General features: G+C 36.3%; 1 protein-coding gene across 1 annotated transcript in view; it reads left to right on the top strand.

The window, feature by feature from the left end:
• The window catches only part of LOC140879619 (nuclear pore complex protein NUP107), a 34,574-nt gene extending 20,692 nt beyond the window's left edge, over positions 1-13,882 (top strand). The window contains exons 11-24 of the mRNA XM_073283412.1: positions 419-651; positions 4,332-4,389; positions 5,575-5,663; positions 5,902-6,033; positions 6,903-7,025; positions 7,829-7,927; positions 8,010-8,198; positions 8,538-8,712; positions 8,796-8,952; positions 9,096-9,298; positions 10,656-10,797; positions 11,971-12,131; positions 12,293-12,409; positions 13,395-13,882. Coding sequence (XP_073139513.1) covers positions 419-651; positions 4,332-4,389; positions 5,575-5,663; positions 5,902-6,033; positions 6,903-7,025; positions 7,829-7,927; positions 8,010-8,198; positions 8,538-8,712; positions 8,796-8,952; positions 9,096-9,298; positions 10,656-10,797; positions 11,971-12,131; positions 12,293-12,409; positions 13,395-13,463 — 1,947 coding nt within the window. The 3' untranslated portion in view covers positions 13,464-13,882. The remainder of the gene's footprint in view (positions 1-418; positions 652-4,331; positions 4,390-5,574; positions 5,664-5,901; positions 6,034-6,902; positions 7,026-7,828; positions 7,928-8,009; positions 8,199-8,537; positions 8,713-8,795; positions 8,953-9,095; positions 9,299-10,655; positions 10,798-11,970; positions 12,132-12,292; positions 12,410-13,394) is intronic.
• The last annotated feature ends 6,182 nt before the right edge of the window (positions 13,883-20,064 follow it).

Below are 20,064 nucleotides of genomic sequence, written 5' to 3'. Positions count from 1 at the left end.
TAATCGGAAAATCTCATTCTTGGGTTTGATTTGTGGGTAAATTTTGGATATTAACTTGTATCTAGTTCTTGAACTTTCCATGTTCATGTTCTTGTTGATTTTGATGGTGTGGCAGATAGCAACTGCCATACATGCTGAGGGCAATATCTGCACACTTCAAACAACACAACAAAAACAACACAAAAGCCTTTATCCCACTAAAAAATCAACCTCAAAAGTTTGATGTTCTCTCTCTCTCTCTCCTTCCTCTCTGATCATGTTGAATAGGTGTTTCTATAATGGCATAAGCATGATACATATGAGTTCTTTGGCATTGCTTTCTGACATCATTTATGTATTCAGTATCATGTAGCACTTTCACTTGCTCAAGCTTAGGTTGTATTAATTATCAAAATCTGAAGCTATATTTGTTTTTCAGTCTGCTTGCTGGGCAATGGCCAAATCATGGCTTGATGCCCAAGTTGATATTGAAATAGCTCGTGTGCGACCAGGTGGAACTGACCAGTCTAAGAGTTTTGGGGAGGCGATGGAGAGGAGTCCTGACCAAGGAGATGTTTCTCATACAGTTGGTGGGCCCGATAGTTGGCCACAACAAATCTTGAATCAACAGCCCAGGAACCTTTCATCTCTCCTCCAGAAACTTCATTCAAGGTGAACCTGTTATGTTGATTGAAGTTAAATGAGAAAGAATGAAAAACATCTTTATTTATTCTATTATTCTGCCTTTTTCATGAGATGGAATACTACTGATTTATAGAAGTTCTACCCTATCAAGATAACTGTAAAGATATTATCTTATCTAACTTTAAATTTTAAATGACTCCTATCTACTAACAATTCAAATGATTAGGTTGGATGCAGGGGCTTCGGATTTTAGGAAGTGGGTGGGGGATTCTTCGGGTCTTTTCTCGGTTAAATCTTTCTATGGGTCTTCTTTCCCTAACAAGGATTTCCCTTCGTTCCCATTGTTTTGGAAAATGTCTATCCCATCGAAGGTGCAAGTTTTTTCGTGGGTTGTAGTGCAAGGAACGCTTTCAACCTATGAGACTTTGCAAAAGCATTGGCCCTCTTGTTCTCTTAGTCCAAGTTGGTGTGTGCTTTGTCTGCGGGAGGTGGAGACACTGGACCACATATTCATTCACTGTCCTTTCACCAGTGGCCTTTGGTATAGGGCTTTGGCGGAGTTGGGTTTCTAGTGGGTAACTCTGAGGGTGATCTAGGGCGCGAACTTGGTGGGAGGGGGAGACTTCTTTGGACGGTGGTGATTCATTGTATTTGCTGGCACGTTTGGCTAGAGAGAAACAAGAGAATTTTTGAAAATAAAGCAGAATCGGGAGTTACGTGTTGGGAAAAGATCAAACTGAAGGCTTCTTGGATTAGGAATCATAAACAGTTTGCCATGTTCTCGATTCTAGATTGTGTCAGAGATTTGAGTGTTATATTTTGTTGGTATTTAGTGGGTACTAAGGGTTCCATCTGCGGATTTCTTATCCGTTTTTTTGTAATTATCACATGATTTTATATATATATATATATATATATATAATATGATCTCGTTTCTTATAAAAAAAAAAGTAATTCAACACCCCTCAAGCTGAGCTATAGATGTTTATCATGCTCAACTTCAAAATCATCTCTTTGAAGTTGGGTCATAGAGTGCTTTTGTCAAGATCTCTGCCACTTGCTGCTGAGTAGGAATGTATCTAAGATCCACAATTCTTTTCTCAACTTTCTCACTGATAAAGTCTCCATCGATTTCCACATGCTTTGTTCTATCACGACGAACATGATTCATGGCAATAATTATTGTAGTTTGATTATCACACATTAATTCCATTTTACTGATGTCCTACTCGTAACTCTTTTATAAGTCTTTGAAGCCACATTCCTTCGCAGATTCCATGAGCTAAGGCTCGAAATTTTGCTTCCGCACTACCACGTGCCACTACCGACTGCTTTTTGCTTCGCTAAGTGACGAGTTTCCCCATCCAAATGTACAATAACCTGATGTGGAACGTCTATCATTGGGGGAGCCAACCCAAGCTGCATCATTGTAAACTCAGACATTCCTGAAATAGGTTTTCTTTAAGAGTGGTCATTTTCCAGGAGCTCTTTTTAGGTACCTCAATACTCGATACACGACCTCCATGTGTTCCTCATTTTGATTATTCATAAACTGACCGATGACACTTACAACAAACCCAATATCGGGCGGTGTGTGAGATATATTAGCTTCCCCACCAAATTTGGTATCTTCATTTTATCAACCAGCGGGCTATCATTCCTCATTCTTATCTTGACGTTTGGATCCATAGGTGTATCAGCAGGTTTGCACCTTAAATGCCAGTTTCTTTCAAGAGATCCAAGACATATTTTCTTCGGGACATAGAGATCCCTAGCGATGATCTTGCCATTTCCATTCCCAGAAAGTATTTCAACTGTCCTAAATCCTTCATCTCGAATTCTTTTGAGAGGAAACATTTACATGAGTCATTTCGTCCACTTGGTCTCCTGTAAGAACAATATCATCAATGTATACTATGATGATCGACTGCGTACCTCACTTTTCGGAGCTGCTCCCAGACAATGATTTTCCGTTTCTCTGAGTGTTTTGACGAACAATGTATCATCAGATTGACACTGTGTATACCCATATGTCTTTAGAACACTGTTGAATCTGTGGACCATGTTCCGGGTGATTGTTTTCTTAGTCTGCATACCTTCTTGTTGTTGGTTTCGAATTCAAATCCAGGAGGAATGTTAATTTAGACTTCTTCTTCGAGATCTCCATTTGAGAATGCATTTTTGACATTAAGTTGATACAATAGCCAATCTAAATATGCAGGAAATGACAAGAACTTTGACGATATTCAGTCTGGCCACCGGTGCAAATGTCTCTTGATAATCAATCTCATAAGCTTGTGTGTACCTTTTTGCTACCGGGCGTGCTTTATACCGTTCAATGCTACCATTAGCCTTGTGTTTATCCGTGAAAATCTTCTTACATTCGACTTCCTCTGTCCCGGCGGAAGATCGGTGACTTGCCAAGTGTTATTCTTTTCAAATGCTCTTATTCATCAAGGGCAACCACCTTCCAGTTTGGATCTTGCAAGGCCTCCGTGATGTCTGATGGAAATTGAACCTAGCCTAAATTTGTCACAAAAGCTTGATATCCAGGTGATAAATGATGCAGAGATGCAAAGTTACGTATTGGAGTACAAGTTCTAACACCTTTTCTCAAAGCAATACTATCATCATGTTCAATTGCAGGAGAGTGGGAGTCCGTAATACCTAGATCAAATTTCACGGAATCTGGCTACAAAAGAGTGCTTTTTGGCTATCAATAACTGATCTTGTGTAGGACCTTGAGGGATATGTCATGTTTTAGATGTGTATATGGATAAAAATCCTGGATGCTTGAATGGGGGACTTGAAGTTGAGGACACGAGAGGGCATTCGGTTAATAAGATATGCTGCGGTAAGAACTGCATCGCACTAGAAATGGCGTGGAACATTATTGTGAACAACAAGGATCGAGCAACTTTTAGTAAATGACATTTCTTATGTTCAGAGATATCATTTTGTTACGGGGTATAAACGCGAAAGGTTAGGTGGACTATTCCCTTGAGTGATTAAGTAATCACCCACGACCGAGTTGTAGAAATCTCTGGATTGGTCAGTTCGAGAATCTGAATTTTTGTCGAGAATTGTGTTTGGATCATATTGAAGTGTTGAAATATTTTGGATGTTTCAGATTTGTCTTTCATTGAGAATACCCAAGAGAAATTAGTGATCATTGACAAACAATAAGAACCAGCAAGACACGGTGATTTTATTTACATGTGATGGACCCAATGCCAGTGTGAATGAGAGAAAGAGAAGATGATGGTTTGTAAGGTTGTGGTATAAATGTATTTCGGGACTTTCCAGAATATTGCGGCATGGAATGGGATGATCGAGGATTATTCTGTTCATCATCGTAAGAGAAGGATGGGTGCTGGTGAGGCAAGCGCTGAACCATGCCATACTTGGTCAATGGCTGTTATCTCTCTGATACCATCAAGTTATATGAAAATAATGAAAGAAGTTTTATTCATTCGGTTATTCTGACTTCTTCAAGAGATGTACCACCAATTAATCTATAGAAGTTCTACTCCATCAAGATAACTATGAAGATGCTATCTGATCCAGTTTTAAATTTAAAATGACTCCTATCTACTAACAACTCAAATGATTATCTAAACTAATAATATCTGTTCTTCGGTTATTCAACACTGATGACTTTCTTTTTTCTGTCTCATGACTTATTGATGTAACATTGAAATATATAGTGACACTGTGCATGAAGTGGTTGCTCAGGCATGCAAGGAGCAGCAGAGGCAAATTGAGGTAACTGTCTCTGTGATGGAAATCTTTCATTTAACTTACATGCATCACAGTCTTCGAAGTCATAGTTGCCAATCCACTTTGGATCATTAACTAATTTAACTTTAGAAACTCGGTGGCTCTGGGCATTGCCTGAAAAATCGGGCGGCTCAAAACCTGTCTATGAGGGTAACAAACTGCCTAGGCGGTTCAAATATTTTTTTTAAAAATATTGAATTAAAAATATTAATAATTTTTTTTAAAAAAATGGTTAAAAATATATATGCGTATTTTGTTGAAATATATGCACATGAAAAATTTATGCACATTAATAAGCATGGTCGAAAAAGTGTTAATGAAAATGTTGAACACATTTATGCATATTGCGACTAATTTTAGATATTATGAAATATTTTGTATGTTTTCATAATTAATTAAAATAATTTATAAAAAACCGTGCAGACGGCACCTAGGTGCAAGCCGCGGATAACTGCCCGCTTACCGTCTTAACACTTTTTTGAACCTTGGAACTTTCACAATTGGAAGTGATTTAATTCAATGTTAGCTCCCATTAATTGGTTGACTCCCATTTTCTTATATATATATGAGAAATTTTCAGCTGCCCAACCATATTTTCCCACTTGGTCCGCGACCACTAAAACCCGGTAGTGTGTTTTAGTGGTTTTTGTTTTTTTTTTCGCATCACTAAAACTCACTACCGGGTTTTAGTGGTAGCGGACCAAGTGAGAAAACATGGTTGGGCAGCTGAAAATTCCTCATATATATATATAGAAATATATATGTTAGCCTAAATAGCCCCCATCAATTGTTTGTTTTGTCATCAATCCTAGGTCCAGCTCAATCGGTTTTTCACAATCACAAGTTGATTATTAACTTTTGTGTTTTCGAAAAGGAGAAACACTCTAAAAGCTTTTTGGGGGACCAATATAATTTAATGAAAAAAAATTAACATCGGGTGGAAATTAAAGATTGAGAATCTTGATTTAAGGTTTGCTAGCTTATATTAAATATACAAGGGCATATAGGAAATTAATTAACTTAAATTAAATAGACATTAATGACTAACTTAAATTAAATAAATATATAAAGGCATATATGAGCTTGATTTTTTACATCTTGTATAGTAACTATCAATTGAGAAGTGTTGAACTTATTGCTCTATTTTCATTGACAAAAATGTGTATTCAGGTTAATCTTATGTTAGGAGACATCCCTCATTTGCTAGACCTCGTATGGTCTTGGATATCACCTTCCGAAGATGTTCAAAATATTTTCAGGTACCTGATACTTTGTTGGATTTCGAGATTATATACCATGTAGAAGTAAATATGCTTTTCTTTTTTATATTTGTAATTTGTTTATTATTTGCTATTTACTTCAGCAATTTGATGTATTTTCCGTCACTTGGATTTTACTTTCTCTGAGGCTGGTGCACGAAGTGCAGGATGAAATAATGTCGGTAGTAGTTGGGGCGTGGATTCCGATGCCTTTTTCTGAAATTTATGCTTTTTTCAGGCCTCACGGAGACCCACAAATGATGCGTTTTGGTGCACATTTAGTGCTGGTGCTTAGATACCTACTAGCAGATCAAATGAATGATGCTTTCAGAGAGAAGATGATGACATTTGGAGACTTAATTATACACATGTAAGAGGTTATTTTTAGCTAGGGTCGTCCCAGTTCAGGACTTCTTTTTTATGCCTATAATTTAACAGTAATGAAAAAAGGTGCCTGTCCTACCTATACGTGGTGGTTTGCCATTTCATTTTTGGTGCAATTTATTTTGAAGTGTACTGTTGAAGCCTGGTGACTTGTACTTGTAGCTCTCATGATGATTAACCCTGTTCCTAGTGCTCCTAAAATTGGCCCTTCCCTTTGACATTTCATCTATTCCTCTTATGTTTCTCCCCATGTATTGCATACCGTTTGTCAAGGATATCGATGATTGTATTTTATAAAAGCTTTGCTGTATGTTCTAAAGCTATCCATTTATATTTAAGCCCGGCATGCTAATAGTTATTGAATGCGTAAGTCTATGTCCATAAAACATTAATAAACGGTTTATTTCTGCTTTTTATGCTTGTTCAGCAAATGAAAATTTTGAAAGCTTAAAAAAACGAAGGTATATTTTGTGGCTACTAGAGCCCATTGCAATAGTTTCCCTTCCTGGCCTTACATACTTAGGTGCTTTACTGCTTTTAGCATTGGAAGTACGTAAAGTTTTCAAAGTTATCTCGCTACAAAGCAGATAGTTCGTTAAGCTTCTTGCACTCTGTGCTTGTTGAAGTTTAATATCTGGTTCTCATCATTGAGAAGTGAAAATGAGGCAATAATATAAAGTTTATAATTTTTACTAAATGCCCCCATGTTCAGCATGCCCCCATACATTTTAGTGCAGCTTTGGATTTAACATGCTCTTTTACTGCTTTTGGTATTCATTATTTTTTTTAACTAAAGTAATGTCTGTTTTATTTATTTAATTTTTTTTGTGGTTTTTCTTTGGTGATGCTATTCAGCTATGCCATGTTCCTGTTCACTACGCAGCATGAAGAGTTGGTAGGGATCTACGCTTCTCAGCTTGCTCAGCATCGTTGCGTTGATCTCTTTGTCCATATGATGGAATTGAGGCTGAATAGCAGGTCTATTGCCAGATGTGCTTATCCATATACCCAACTTACGATAGTCCTGCGACATTGGCCAGTTTCATAAGCTTAATGAATTTATGAGCAATGCATTTCAATGATAGTTGACATAAGTTTATTTTGTCAATCTGTTATTTCCTTATTCATTGAATGCATATTCTCTTGTTTCTTTTTTGACTGGGAATCTGGGATTGTATGAGATCTATTCCACCATTGTGTGGAAGACAACTTATATATACCACTTTCGTGTTTACAAAAAAACTCCTGTGAGACCTTGTGTCAATTTTATTGAACGGATCTTTGACCCCACCCGACCCGACCCGACCCATGGATATATTACTTTTTATGTCCATATTATTATTTTTTACTGCAAAAATATTATTTTTTCGTTAGTTATATTATGAAGAAATAATCTGTAGTATATACAGTGAAAAATCTGCGACACATGAAAAGTATTACTTTTTATGTCCAAATTATTATTTTTCCCGCAAAAGTATCATTTTTGGTTAGTTATGTAATGAAGAAATTTTATGTATTATTTCTGATTTGAGTAGAAAATATTACTTTTTTATATCAAAGTATATTGTATAATATATGCTGATTTGAGCGAAAAGTATTATGTTTGTATCGATTGGGTCAACCCTTCTCACGAATATAGCCCATGACCGTTGCATAGGAAACCTACTCTAGAGTATATACAAGGGATATCTAATCTTAAAATGCATTTCATGTTTCGCTTTTTCGCCTGGTGAGTGCCAGATTATTTGATTGTGTTTCACCTTGAGCTCCTCTCTATACAGTGTTCATGTGAGATACAAGATCTTTATCTCTGCTATCGAGTACTTGCCATTTTCTTCTGAAGATGATTCCAGAGGAAGTTTTAAACAAATACTTGATCGGTATTGCTTTTATTCTTGAGCTTTTCTCCCTCACTAAGTTGTGAAGAATGCTGAATAAAAGCTGCTTCTGTATTCTTAACAGAGTTCTGTCGAGATCTCGAGAAATTAGTATTGGAAAATATTCCAAGTCATCAGATGTTGCAGAGCAGCATCGTACGCAGAGTCAACAAAAAGCTATGGTTATTCAATGGCTGTGCTTTACGCCTCCCTCAACGATTAATGATGCCAAGGTTGTTGCTGAAAGGCTTGTTCTCCTTGCACTCATGCACAGGTAATTGTTATTTTCACTTCTGATGATGATCCGTCATTATGGCTTGTAATACTAGTCCGTGTTTGTGCATCCTTCTTCCATTCCATTTAGATTTTAGAGAAGCTGATGAGATGAATGAGTTTTCTGTGATTTGCTTGCATTTACACACTTTTCCTGGGATTCTCTCTTTTTTTTCTCCACTCATACCACAGATATTTCTGTTAGTTTTCAGTAACTACTCATTTTTCTTTGCCTGAAGGAGGAAAAATCATAAAAGAAGATAATTTAACAAGTCGTTTTGCTCTCAACATTATAATTTTGCTATCTTTAGCTGAATGATAGACTTCCTTTTTGTTATAGCAATTTATTGTTGAGGGAGTTTGCTCTCATATCAATGTGGAGAGTGCCAGCACTACCGATTGGGGCTCACACAGTGCTTAGTCTGCTTGCTGAGCCTTTGAAACAACAAACAGAAATCCTTCTTTCTGTTGAGGATCATGATGTTTCTGAGAATCTGAGAGAGTTCCAGGACTGGGTATGCCATGTTCTGTTTTGCGTTGTTTCAATGATTTTGGTACCGATTACTGATTCTGTTCGCTATTTCTTGCAATTGATCAGAGCGAGTACTATTCTTGCGATGCAAAATATCGCAGTTGGCTAAAGATTGAACTGGAAAATGAGGAGGTTTCGCCTAGTGAACTCTCAAATGAAGAAAAGCAGAGGACCATGACAGTGGCCACAGAAACTCTTATATCATCATTGAAGTTGCTAAGTAGTAAGTCATATTATTTTCATTGATGCATAAAGGAAAGATTTGTACAAGTATTCTGACACATTTGTTCCCTTAACGGGGACAATGTATGTCGTCTTTTTCTGGCATTCTGTAATGATTAATTTATGTTTGTGCTCATATAATAGGAAAAGGTAATCCTTGGCTGGTTCCAACGCGAGGTCATTTCTATGAATCTATGGAACCGGTATTTCTTGAACTGCATGCTACAGCAGTTTTATGTTTACCCTCTGGTGAGTGTATGCTCCCTGATGCTACTTTGTGCACAACGTTGACAAGTGCTTTCTACTCATCCGTTAGCGAGGAAGAAGTTCTGCATCGAGAATTAATGGTAAACCTTGTTTCCTTTTGTCAGAACCATGTGCTTATTACTTCACCCATTCTGTATTCCTGGTAAATAGAGGTATAAGAAACACATTACTGAACTGGACAATCTGGTATGTTCATGCTTCTTTTTTAAATGGGAGTATGCAAGTTGCTTTCCCTTTTTAAGCCAGCAAGCAATCATATCTGTTGACCGACACAACTTAAGGAATCAATTAGCGTTAGATTAGGATTTAATTGTAGGAATTGATTGTGTAAATCTCTGTAATTAGTAATTAGGGATATTGTTGCCATAATTATTTGTATTGTTTGTACGATAAATTAGAATGAGTGGAATGAAGAAAAAAACTCTGATTATCATTCAAATGTCTTCTACTTGTGTGTGTGGCATCCAACAACATCCCTGCTTATTACCATGAGTCAAATTGAGAACGATAAATCTCTGGAACGATTGATGATATCAAAATTTCCAACTGTGAAGAAAAATCTCTACTTTTATGAGTTTGTCTCCTTTTGGTGTTTCTTTCTTCTACTTTCGTGAGTATTCTAGAAAACTTCTTCATAGAAATGTTTTCTCCTCAACTCAACCAAATACAAAAAAAACAATAAAAAATATAAAATAATAATAATAAAATCTTCCTTGGCTCTTTAGTCTGGAGATATTTGTTTCTAACTCAGCTGACAATATGAAAATACATGAGCAGTTTATGAGCATCATCGTACCCCAATCCTTTACCTGTCTACTATTTCCTTTTGAATACTTGATCTTACTGTGTGCATCTGTTTAGCATATCTTCATACAAGGAACACGATAGATATTCTCTTCTCTTGTGATACGGACACTGACTAATGATTATGTGGGACGTGTTTTTTTTTAATTAGGTTTTGTGGCTTTTGTATTTTTTAGGTTAAGATAAGAAGATTCAGGATATTGTATTTACCTCTATGATTGTTTTACATGCTAGCAGAGTAATTACTTCTTGTACATAATTGAATGAGTTGATCTCTTGCATAGTTCATTTTTTTTGTTTATGGAGTCAGGCACGCCCTCTTAAATCTTATTTTCATGCATTAGTTGGACCGTTGTTTGTTGGTTTATTTATTAAGTTCTTCAGGTTTCAGTGAGGTCTTAGTCAATAAATCCAGAATCGCACATGGGATCTATGTTGTAATGTTGGTGCCTATTTAGTGCAAGTAATGAATTAGGAACATTCTCTTTTTGTCAATCCAGTTTGGTTGTGTTTGCAAGGTATGAATTAGGAACTCTGTGTATGTGTCAATCCAGGTTGATTGTGTTTTTCACTTTGCCCATGCAAGTTGCTCATGTGTTTGTTTTATGCTCAAATTCTATTCTGGATATGCAGGTGAATGTTTCCATCTCAGCTAGGGATAATTATTGCATTGAAGTGGTTCTTCGCTGCTTGGCAGTGGAGGGTGATGGGCTTGGACCACACGATCTCAATGATGGTGGAATTCTGGCGGCTGTCTTGGCTGCTGGATTCAAAGGTAATAACCTGCCAGTGGCTACAATCATTATTGTATCTTACTTTAATTAATTCTGCCTGTGCTTTGTGCCTTTCACTTTAATTAATTTCTTACTATTGCATAAAAGAAATGGTGTTGGAAGAGATGGCATTCTTGCGTTTTTTTATTTTTTATTTTAAAAAAAATCCCTTTTATTGGTGGATTCTTGGACAATATCTGCATCAAAACACCTTTTTTATCAACTCACACATGATTTTTGACTCCAAAACACATCAAAACACTCATTTGAATCCAAAAACCAGATTTACTCTCCTCAAATCCTTACACCCAACCCATGCTTCTAACTTGTCGAGAATGGCTTACGCTTCACGGATATACAGCATCACACGTCGTTCCTTTGAAAGCATTGTGATACCTCCCTCGCAAGAGAAACATCAAAACATTAAGATATACACATCAACATAAAAAATATATGATATCGCTTGGATAATGTTTCAAAAATTAAATAAAGCTTGCCTTTGTTTTGTCGGTAGGGAATAATCCGGACTCTGGTAATGCGATTCTAGCCTCCAAACGAACGAACGACATGAAAATCTTCCTAAACTTGATAGTGAAATCGAAACTAAGGGGAGGAGAGAGAGGACGGCTGAACGTGAGATAGAGAACTAGGGTTTTCTTTTCCAAGTTTTGGGTTATATATTGCCACAATAAGGATGAGCCCCTGGGCCACATACTAACATAATTAAAACCTTTTCCATACCTTTTAAACTTTAAAATAAAACACTAATATTTTTATAAAAACTTATGCATAAACTTTTCTCATTATAAAAATTCATAGATCTTGTTCGTTGGCTAGCCACGATTTTCTTCGTCACCGGAATTCTATCAATACCTGCAAATCATCAAAACTAACTTTTTGCGTAAAAAAATCATAATTTAAACATTTAAGCTTATATATTTTCATAATAAACTATTTAAAATCATACAACACATAATAAAATATTTAAAACCATATGATACATAATAAAATACTTCAAACCATAAGACGTAGAACAAAATATTTAAAAATAAAATAATGTAAATATTAAAGTATTCACTTGTATTTTTGGGGTGTTACAATATACGATAACTCTATCAGTGTTTGTGAAATCTGCGCCATACCTTACACACCATTAAATTAATCTTGTGTTTCAGGAGAGCTTTCTCGATTTCAAGCTGGAGTTACTATGGATATCTCCCGCTTGGATGCGTGGTACTCGAACAATGATGGTTCTTTGGATGGGCCAGCGACTTACATAGTTCATGGTCTTTGTCGCAAGTGTTGTATTCCTGAAATTTTTCTTCGATGCATGCAGGTACGGAACTACTGATAGTTTTGATGTTGTTAAATAACCATCATCCATGTTGTGGATATGCTTTAGTACCCAATTTCTTATGCGGCAATTTTGAAACTTTTACAGAATAAGTGAAGTGTATTTTGTTGTCTCATATATAAGTGTACTTTGCTCATCTTTAGGTCTCGGTTTCACTGATTAAGTCAGGCTATCCACCTGAGGGGCATCATGAGTTAATTGAGCTAGTCACATCACCTAAAACAGATTTTCTTCATCTGTTCAGCCAGCATCAATTGCAGGTAAGCTTGAATTTAATTTTTTCCTTACCTTTTTTCCTCACCTCTTCTGGAATCAACTCTTCTAGTTTGAAATATAATTCGTCACTTCTCCAGTTGTACCTGTACACGCATTATCATGATTCTGATGGAATATTGTATTTGGATAATAATTTCAAACTTCTTGTTATCTAAATGGATAGAGAGAAGTATTTTGATGCCTTTAGAATAGACCACTGTACAGCAGTGTTCTAAATGGCGGTCGAGGAGGCCGCCTAGGCGGTAGACGGCCCTCGACCGCCCCGCCTTGGCATTAGGCGGCCTCTTCAGGCGGCCCCAAGCTGTCCGGCGGGCGAGGCGGCAGTGGCGGGCTCTCGGGCGGGTGAGGCGGCCAAGGCGGTCAACAAATTTTAAATTTTAGTCAAATGTCAGAGTCAAGTAAATTTAAAAACCTAGTCAAAGTCTACCAATTTTAACACCTTAGTTACTTGAAAACACTATCCACTTTTTTTTGTTTTCCACTTTTGCTTCAAGTCTTCTCACCATCAATCACTAGGCCCGTCGCCGCCAGCAAGCCTTTAGGTTAGGTTTTGTATATTTAACATACTTTTACATAATTTAAGCCAAAGTCTAATGATATTGTTTGAGATTATGGGGTGTTAGTATAATAAAGATGACTAATATATGTGATTACATATAAAAAAATGCTAAAAAAATTCAACTAGGCGGTGCCTAGGTGTCCGAGGCGGTAGGCGGTCACGGACCACCCCGCCACCGCCTCCCGCCATTTACAACACTGCTGTACAGTGAGGACTCGGGGTATGGTGTTTCATGAACTTTCAGCATGTCCAGTTCCAAACGTTAATTTACCATCATAATATTTTTTCATTTGTGTTGGCGTGTCGTATTATTTTAACAGATGGAGCGTTCCTGTGAGATTTTTAGAGCTACCTATTATTGTTTCTTATTGATATGCTGATTAATATTGAAATGTATACTTTGAATCCAGGAACTCTTACTATTCGAGAGAGAGTACACCATATATGAGATGGATCTTGAGGAGGAACCAGAATCTTGACTCGCATAATGTGAAATTCTGGGTCGCATTAATTGAGCATTGATACACTAATTTATATGGAGCCAGTTTCTTCCGCACGGGAAAGCTAAATGGACAGCAACAGTCCGGATCGCACGACATGCTCCAAAATCGTCCAAGGATGTCAGATATGAGCGTTGCTCTGCGCTGGAGGAATTGGGCTGATGATATCTGCTTTAATTTAATTTTGTTATGTAGTCTCTCAAATTCATCTTTCCGGGAAATGAACTTGATATAGATTAAATTTGCTGTGTAAGTTGCAACCACAATCTGCTAGTGTTATATTTTTTTGAAGGACTGAAAGGGTTGATCTAATTATTATTTTGTGAGAATATTATCTATGATTATTAGGATAAATCATTGTAAGAGTTTTGATTGATAACATAAATCATTGTAATAGTTAAATGATAATAGGATTAAGGTATAGCAGAATAAAAAGATAAAACTGAAGATAAATAGTTAAATGATAATTTAATAGGATTCAAGGTATATCATAAGATGATAAATGATAAAATGTTTGTATTGATTTTGAAATATTATATTATAATATAAATCTATACGAAATATTCTAGATTCGGTTTGGATATGTACTTTAAAAACGTTTTTAGTGTTTTATAAGTGAAAAAACTTAAAATATGTGTTTGGACAAGATTTTTATAAAAAGTGTTTTTAAGTATAATTTTTTAAGAACACTTGAGAGATGTTTTTAAATATTTTTAGAATAAAACTATGAAATCAAAGATGAAAAACATTACTTTTGTGATTTTAAAATGTTTTTATAGAATAGTTCTTCAAACACATTTCTTAAAACAATTTTAAAAAAAATTATTAAAAAAATTAAAAAAATACTTTAATAAAAACGTTTTATAAATACATGTCTAAATAGAACCCCTAATGTTTTTAAACACTAGAAAATAATTGGGTTATTTTTCCTCTTCATTGGGATACAAATTCTTATCTTCATTTAAAAAACATTCAGAAGCACGTTTGGTGGAAGGCTAAGTTTTTGTGACTAGGCAACTTAAAAAATTGGTGGAGAATAAGGGTATAAACGTAAATTTATTTTATAAATATTTATAGGAAAATCAGATACGTCAACCTTTAAATTTTAATTAATGTACGTATGATAACTAATGGAACACATATTTCTAATTTAAACATGAGATGATCCCAAAATATAAAACATCAATTCACCACCAATCTATTCCTTCACACAGATCCTAAATAGAGAGGAGATGAAATTTAGCGCATAAGTCAAAATTATATCTCGTTATTGTATTCCATTTGAATCAGTCAAGTCTCCACGATGTGTTTCACGATGTGTTTCACGTATTTCTGTTGAGATGATATGCAGTTGATGAGTACCCACATCCTGCATCCCTCTGAAGTTCAGTTGGACTGTGATTTGACCTATGTGGAGAGAGCAATTCGCATCTTAGGTCAGAAAGATAAAGTGTTGGGGAATAAGATTATTCCTTTCGTTTCGTCCAGTGGTAACGCAGGCACAGAAGAAGCCAATTTATGAGTTGGAAAGCCAAATGCGTGCAGAGCATCCATAGTTATTTGAGTTTTACGTTGAGGTTATTCTGAATGTAATTGTATTTCCGTTGTATTTCCAAGATGTAGATTTAAACATCAATTGACATGTAACAAATGATGTTATTCATTTTCAGTTACTCTCTATACTTGATTTCGAAGACGAAATCTTTTTAACGAAGGAAGAATGTAAAGACCCCACTTCCATTTCACATGATTAAGTGTTAAAACAAGATTAAAAGTTCATTACTTGAGCAAATCAAGTTATTAAAAAGTTCAGGACCAGAGGATGATAGTTCGGAATAACTGAAGAGTTCGGAACTACCTAAAAGGAGTTCAGAAGCATCGAAAGAGATCGAAAGTTCCGAACTAAGATCAAAAAATCTGTTGGTTGCATAGTCAGTCAGATCAATGATGTGTCAAAAATGCATAAACATGTAACAAGTTCGGACGTTCTGAATTGGGTACGAACCTTCCGAACATATGTGTCCACTGAGGTGTCAAGACACTGTTGACACGTCGTTGCATGCAGAGTTAGGATCTATCGATCATGAGATCATATCTTTCGATCTCCGTTTATAAATAGGCCTCTAGATTTCTCATTTTAGTGTATGTTTTAGTTGTTACCTCTTGTTCTAATATATATTTTGAGTGATTCTAAGTCATATTATCGAGAGCGGGTATTTAGCGAGGTGCTTTTGGAGCTATCGCACAGTTGTGCTCAAGTTGTGGGCCTTTGACACCAAAGGATTATCGATGGACTCAAGTACAACCTTGGACTCTTAGTATATTTTAGATATAGCTATTAGCTTAGTTAAGACTTTTAGACAAGTTTTAGGGACACAATATTCACTTGATCTATTGGCTTGAAGCCTAGACTCGGTGCTTCTAGAATTGATACATAGAGGTGTGAAAGTACTATCCGAGATATCATGGTTGAGTATGCATTTTCTATGTGTTGCATTTATATGACATGTTTTTATGTGCATATCTTAGTTCACGACTTTTATGCTACATACATTTCATCTTGAGCCTATATCCTTGAGATGCCTAGTTAGTGAGGGTCTCTCAACCCTCTTCTTATGATTGGACTCCGAGAGCCGCTATAGTCGACTACGGTTATTAGGGGTTTCTTGCCGATGATCTAGGCTCGATGCGGAAGCCTCCTCGTAATGTGATGGCATAGAGTGCTACACATCATGGTGTCTCTTCACTGAGCATGTTGATCGTATCTTGACCCTTGGTATCCCATACACTTGCATGCATTCATTATATATAATATGTATACTAACATTCTCGTATAAGGTGTTTTATCGCGCATGTCCTTGGTTTTATTTCTTGGACACCTCATTTTTTAGTATAGAACTTATGTTGGATGGACCTGACGGGATTAGAAGTTGAGCTGGCAAGAGTGGATGTGTCTGGAGTGACCTTCTTTGTTGTTGGATCATCTGGGTTTGTATGATACTTGGTATTTACATGTGTTTTCGATCGGTTGTATAATAATTATGTTTAGGTTCCGATGTTATCTCTTTATGTTTTCATCACGATAAATACATGCTATTAAGTTCTGTTTAATAAGTGATTCAGGACGGGTCACTACATTAACTAAGAAAATGAAGTGATTAAACAGTTTGGAACCAAACAATTAGATATCGGATCATCCGAGTGTTTGGAACCACCGAAGTTGAGTTCAGAAGCGTTGAACTAGATCAGATGATCCGAACAAGGATCAGATGATCCGAAGGTTGCATGGCCAGTAAGATCAATGAAGTGTCAAAAGTGCAAGGACACGTGGGAGATCGGAACTTCTGAAGGTGACTTCAGACCTTCCGAATTAGGTGTTCGTTCAAGCGTCAAGACGTTGACACGTCGTTGCATGCAAAGATCGAAAGTTCCGAACCTGAAATCAGATCTACCGTTTTTCACCTATAAATAAGCCTAGAGATTTTACATTTTAGTGTTTTTTGAGGTGATTCTCTGTCATTTCTAGTGTATTTTTTAGCGTTCTTAGCCATATAATAGAGGGTCGAGCCATAGCGAGGTCGTAGCGAATCCGTGCTCGAGTTTTGGGCCTTCGACAGCAAAAGGGCTGATCACGAATGCAAGTTAAAGTCTAAACTTCTAGTAGCTATTCGGATTATTTAGTGAATCAGCTAATACTTTTATACAAGTAATGGTGCTATGGTATTCACTTGATTTATAGGCTTGGACCTTATATTGTCGTACCCTAGACCAGTGAGGATAGATACGTAAGTATTGTCTGAGATATGCAGCTGAGTATGCATGCTTGTATATTGCATTTATGTGTCATGATATACATGTGTCCTACTTTATTCATACATTGCATGTGCATATATCATGTTGAGTCTGTATCTCATTCAAGATATCCGTTCTAGTAGGGTCTCTCAGCCCTATACTTTTGATATACGATCAGACACTAAGAGCTACCGTGATGGCGAGGACCAATGCTAGGGTGACTAGAATGCTTTTATCTGGGATCGGGACCAGAGACAGATCCATGAATTAGAGTTAGGAGAGGCTTGAAACATAAAATTATCTATAATAGAATACATCTACATCTTTAGTTAAATCTCAACTGAAAAAAATAATTAGAAGTTAACTTAAATTTTATCTTCAAAACTCACGTTAAATTGAATGTTTTCTTGTTTTTTTTTGTGTGATTATATGGTCAAAATTTATTTGACCTTTTATTTTAGATTTTTGTGTGAATCGAAGATTTTTCCTTCACAATTTTTATAACAATTATTGTAGGGGCATCTTGGGAGGTAGCATGTGGATATGAACATACAAGTTTTTTGGTTAAAAAATTGTATTTGGAAAGGTAAATTATCCAAAAATATAATATCAAACTAAATTGGTGTCGATTTTATTTATAGACTACATATCAGTTAATAAGATATTATACTAGTAATTTTGCAGTATCAAATATTATTAGGTAGCAAAATCCAGATGTTCCTTTGCTAGAATAATTGGATGAGATCATAGTATACAGACTTTAAAAAAATAAATATCATGTCGAATTGTTTAATATTTAATTAATAGCGTAAACTAACTATTTAGCTTACATTTGGGGATAATTAAATGCAATCAAATCACTTTAAGAAAATTGGGCTGGGCTGGAAGGGGTAGGCTTTGGAGAAAAAATTTAAATAAGTAGTTAAAAAAAATATTTCTTTGGGCTGTGCTACAACCTACTATAGCCCATGCTATGATCTGTCCCTGATCGAGACAAGTGTGTGAGCTACCTAGAGGATTTGACCCCAGATTACACTACTAACTCCCGGCGCCTAGTCTGAGCAGAATTGATCAAGTTGACCAAGTTTTTCCTATCACATCATTTCGCATGCCCATGTAAGCTTTTATACTCATTTTTTATGTATTGGGAGTTGGTCGCTCATGTCCTTCATATTATCTTTGACACCCTACTCGGCGGGACAGACCTCAGGTTGGACGAGGCAAGAGGCTCGAGCAGGGTTTAAAATGGTGCTAATGACCTCTTGTGGAGGTTGCTTCATTTTTTTCAGTGGTTATCGGTTGAGTTATCTAATACAGTTCAATTTGGTTTCATAAAATGATATTGGTTTCGGTTTTTATTTCCGATTTTATTCCTTTAGATTTGTTTTGGATTAATCTTATCATTTCTGTAGTTTTTTTTTTTGGTATCTATACTAACTGTTTATTTGTTTAGGATAATTGCATGCTTAAGTGTCTCGCTAGTAGGTTATCCGGGTTGGGTCGCTACATTTATGGTATCAGAGCATGCATGGTATTTTGGGACTTAGATAAATGCATTTTGGGAATAATGTTTGTTACTATTTTCAGATGGTCGGACACTATGATGAGAGTAGTCGTAGAAGTTTGGGCGTTAGGGTGATGCTAAGAGACATCTCTGAGGACCCTGTCATCATCGTGAGGTGGTCCCGTTGTTATGAGCTGCACCAATCCCTCTAGATGGGACCTAAGCCTTTGGTGGGGGTGAGACTCCAAAGGCAGTGGAGGATTGACTTGCGAAGATGGATAGTTGTTTCCATGCTTTCTAGTGCACTGAGGAGAAGAAGATGGATGCTGCCACTTTCCTACTTGAGGGACGAGCCCTCAAGTTGTGGAGATCCGTGTCCGCACAGTTAGTTCACGAGTAGAGATGGGTACTTTGGGCATATTTCCTGGATTTTTTTGAATATGCATTTTCCTCTAGCTCTTCTTCAAGAGAAATCTATTGAGTTGCTGAATCTTAAGCAAGGAAGTTATGACAATCGATGAGTATCAACAGAAGTTCATCGACTTGTTGCATTTTTTTTCCAAACATCAATTTTAGTTTCGAGGCCAAACATTACCATTTCTTACAGGGTTTGAATCAAGAGATCTTTGATCGTATAATTTTTGATGATCCGACGCCATATGAGGGATTGGTTAACGGTTACCGTCAGTTAGAGATTAGTGTGAATAGTGTAAAAGCATTGAATTTTTCTCGACCTGCAAGTTCTCTTGGTTCGCGTTCTAAGTATTTTAAGAAGAAAGGTTCTTCGTCTTCTTCTGGCACTGATGGATTGTTTTTGTTTACAAGAAGAATAAGGAGGGCCGTTGTGAGAAATGTGGAAGGAAGAATTTTTTTAGAGGAGTGTCGTAGAGCTTCTGGTGCATGTTATCTATGTGGTGAGATGAGTCATCTGAAGAAGGATTGTCTGAGTCAGGGAGGTTTTGTTGGATAAAGGTTATATTCATCCACGTTTTTTGCATCGTGGCGCGCTCGCACTGTTCGTCAAGAAGAAATATGGTTCCCCACATCTATGTATCGACTATAGATATTGAACGAGTGATGATAAACAATAAGTATTGACCGCGTTAATCGGTGTGAATAAATTCAACTGGCAAGCGTACCAGGTCAAGTAATAATATAGTGGACAAAGGTCCAAGTGTCGAACCCACAGGGACTGTATAAAAATGATTACCAAAATATATTTATTTCTACTTAATCTAGACGAATTAAAAAGGATGATTTCATATTTTATAAAAATTAATAAAA

This window comes from Henckelia pumila, chromosome 2 (assembly GCF_033568475.1).
Source record: "Henckelia pumila isolate YLH828 chromosome 2, ASM3356847v2, whole genome shotgun sequence".
Classification (NCBI taxonomy): domain Eukaryota; kingdom Viridiplantae; phylum Streptophyta; class Magnoliopsida; order Lamiales; family Gesneriaceae; genus Henckelia; species Henckelia pumila.
Note: the sequence above shows the minus strand (reverse complement) of the source record. Positions and strands in the feature narration are given on the sequence as shown.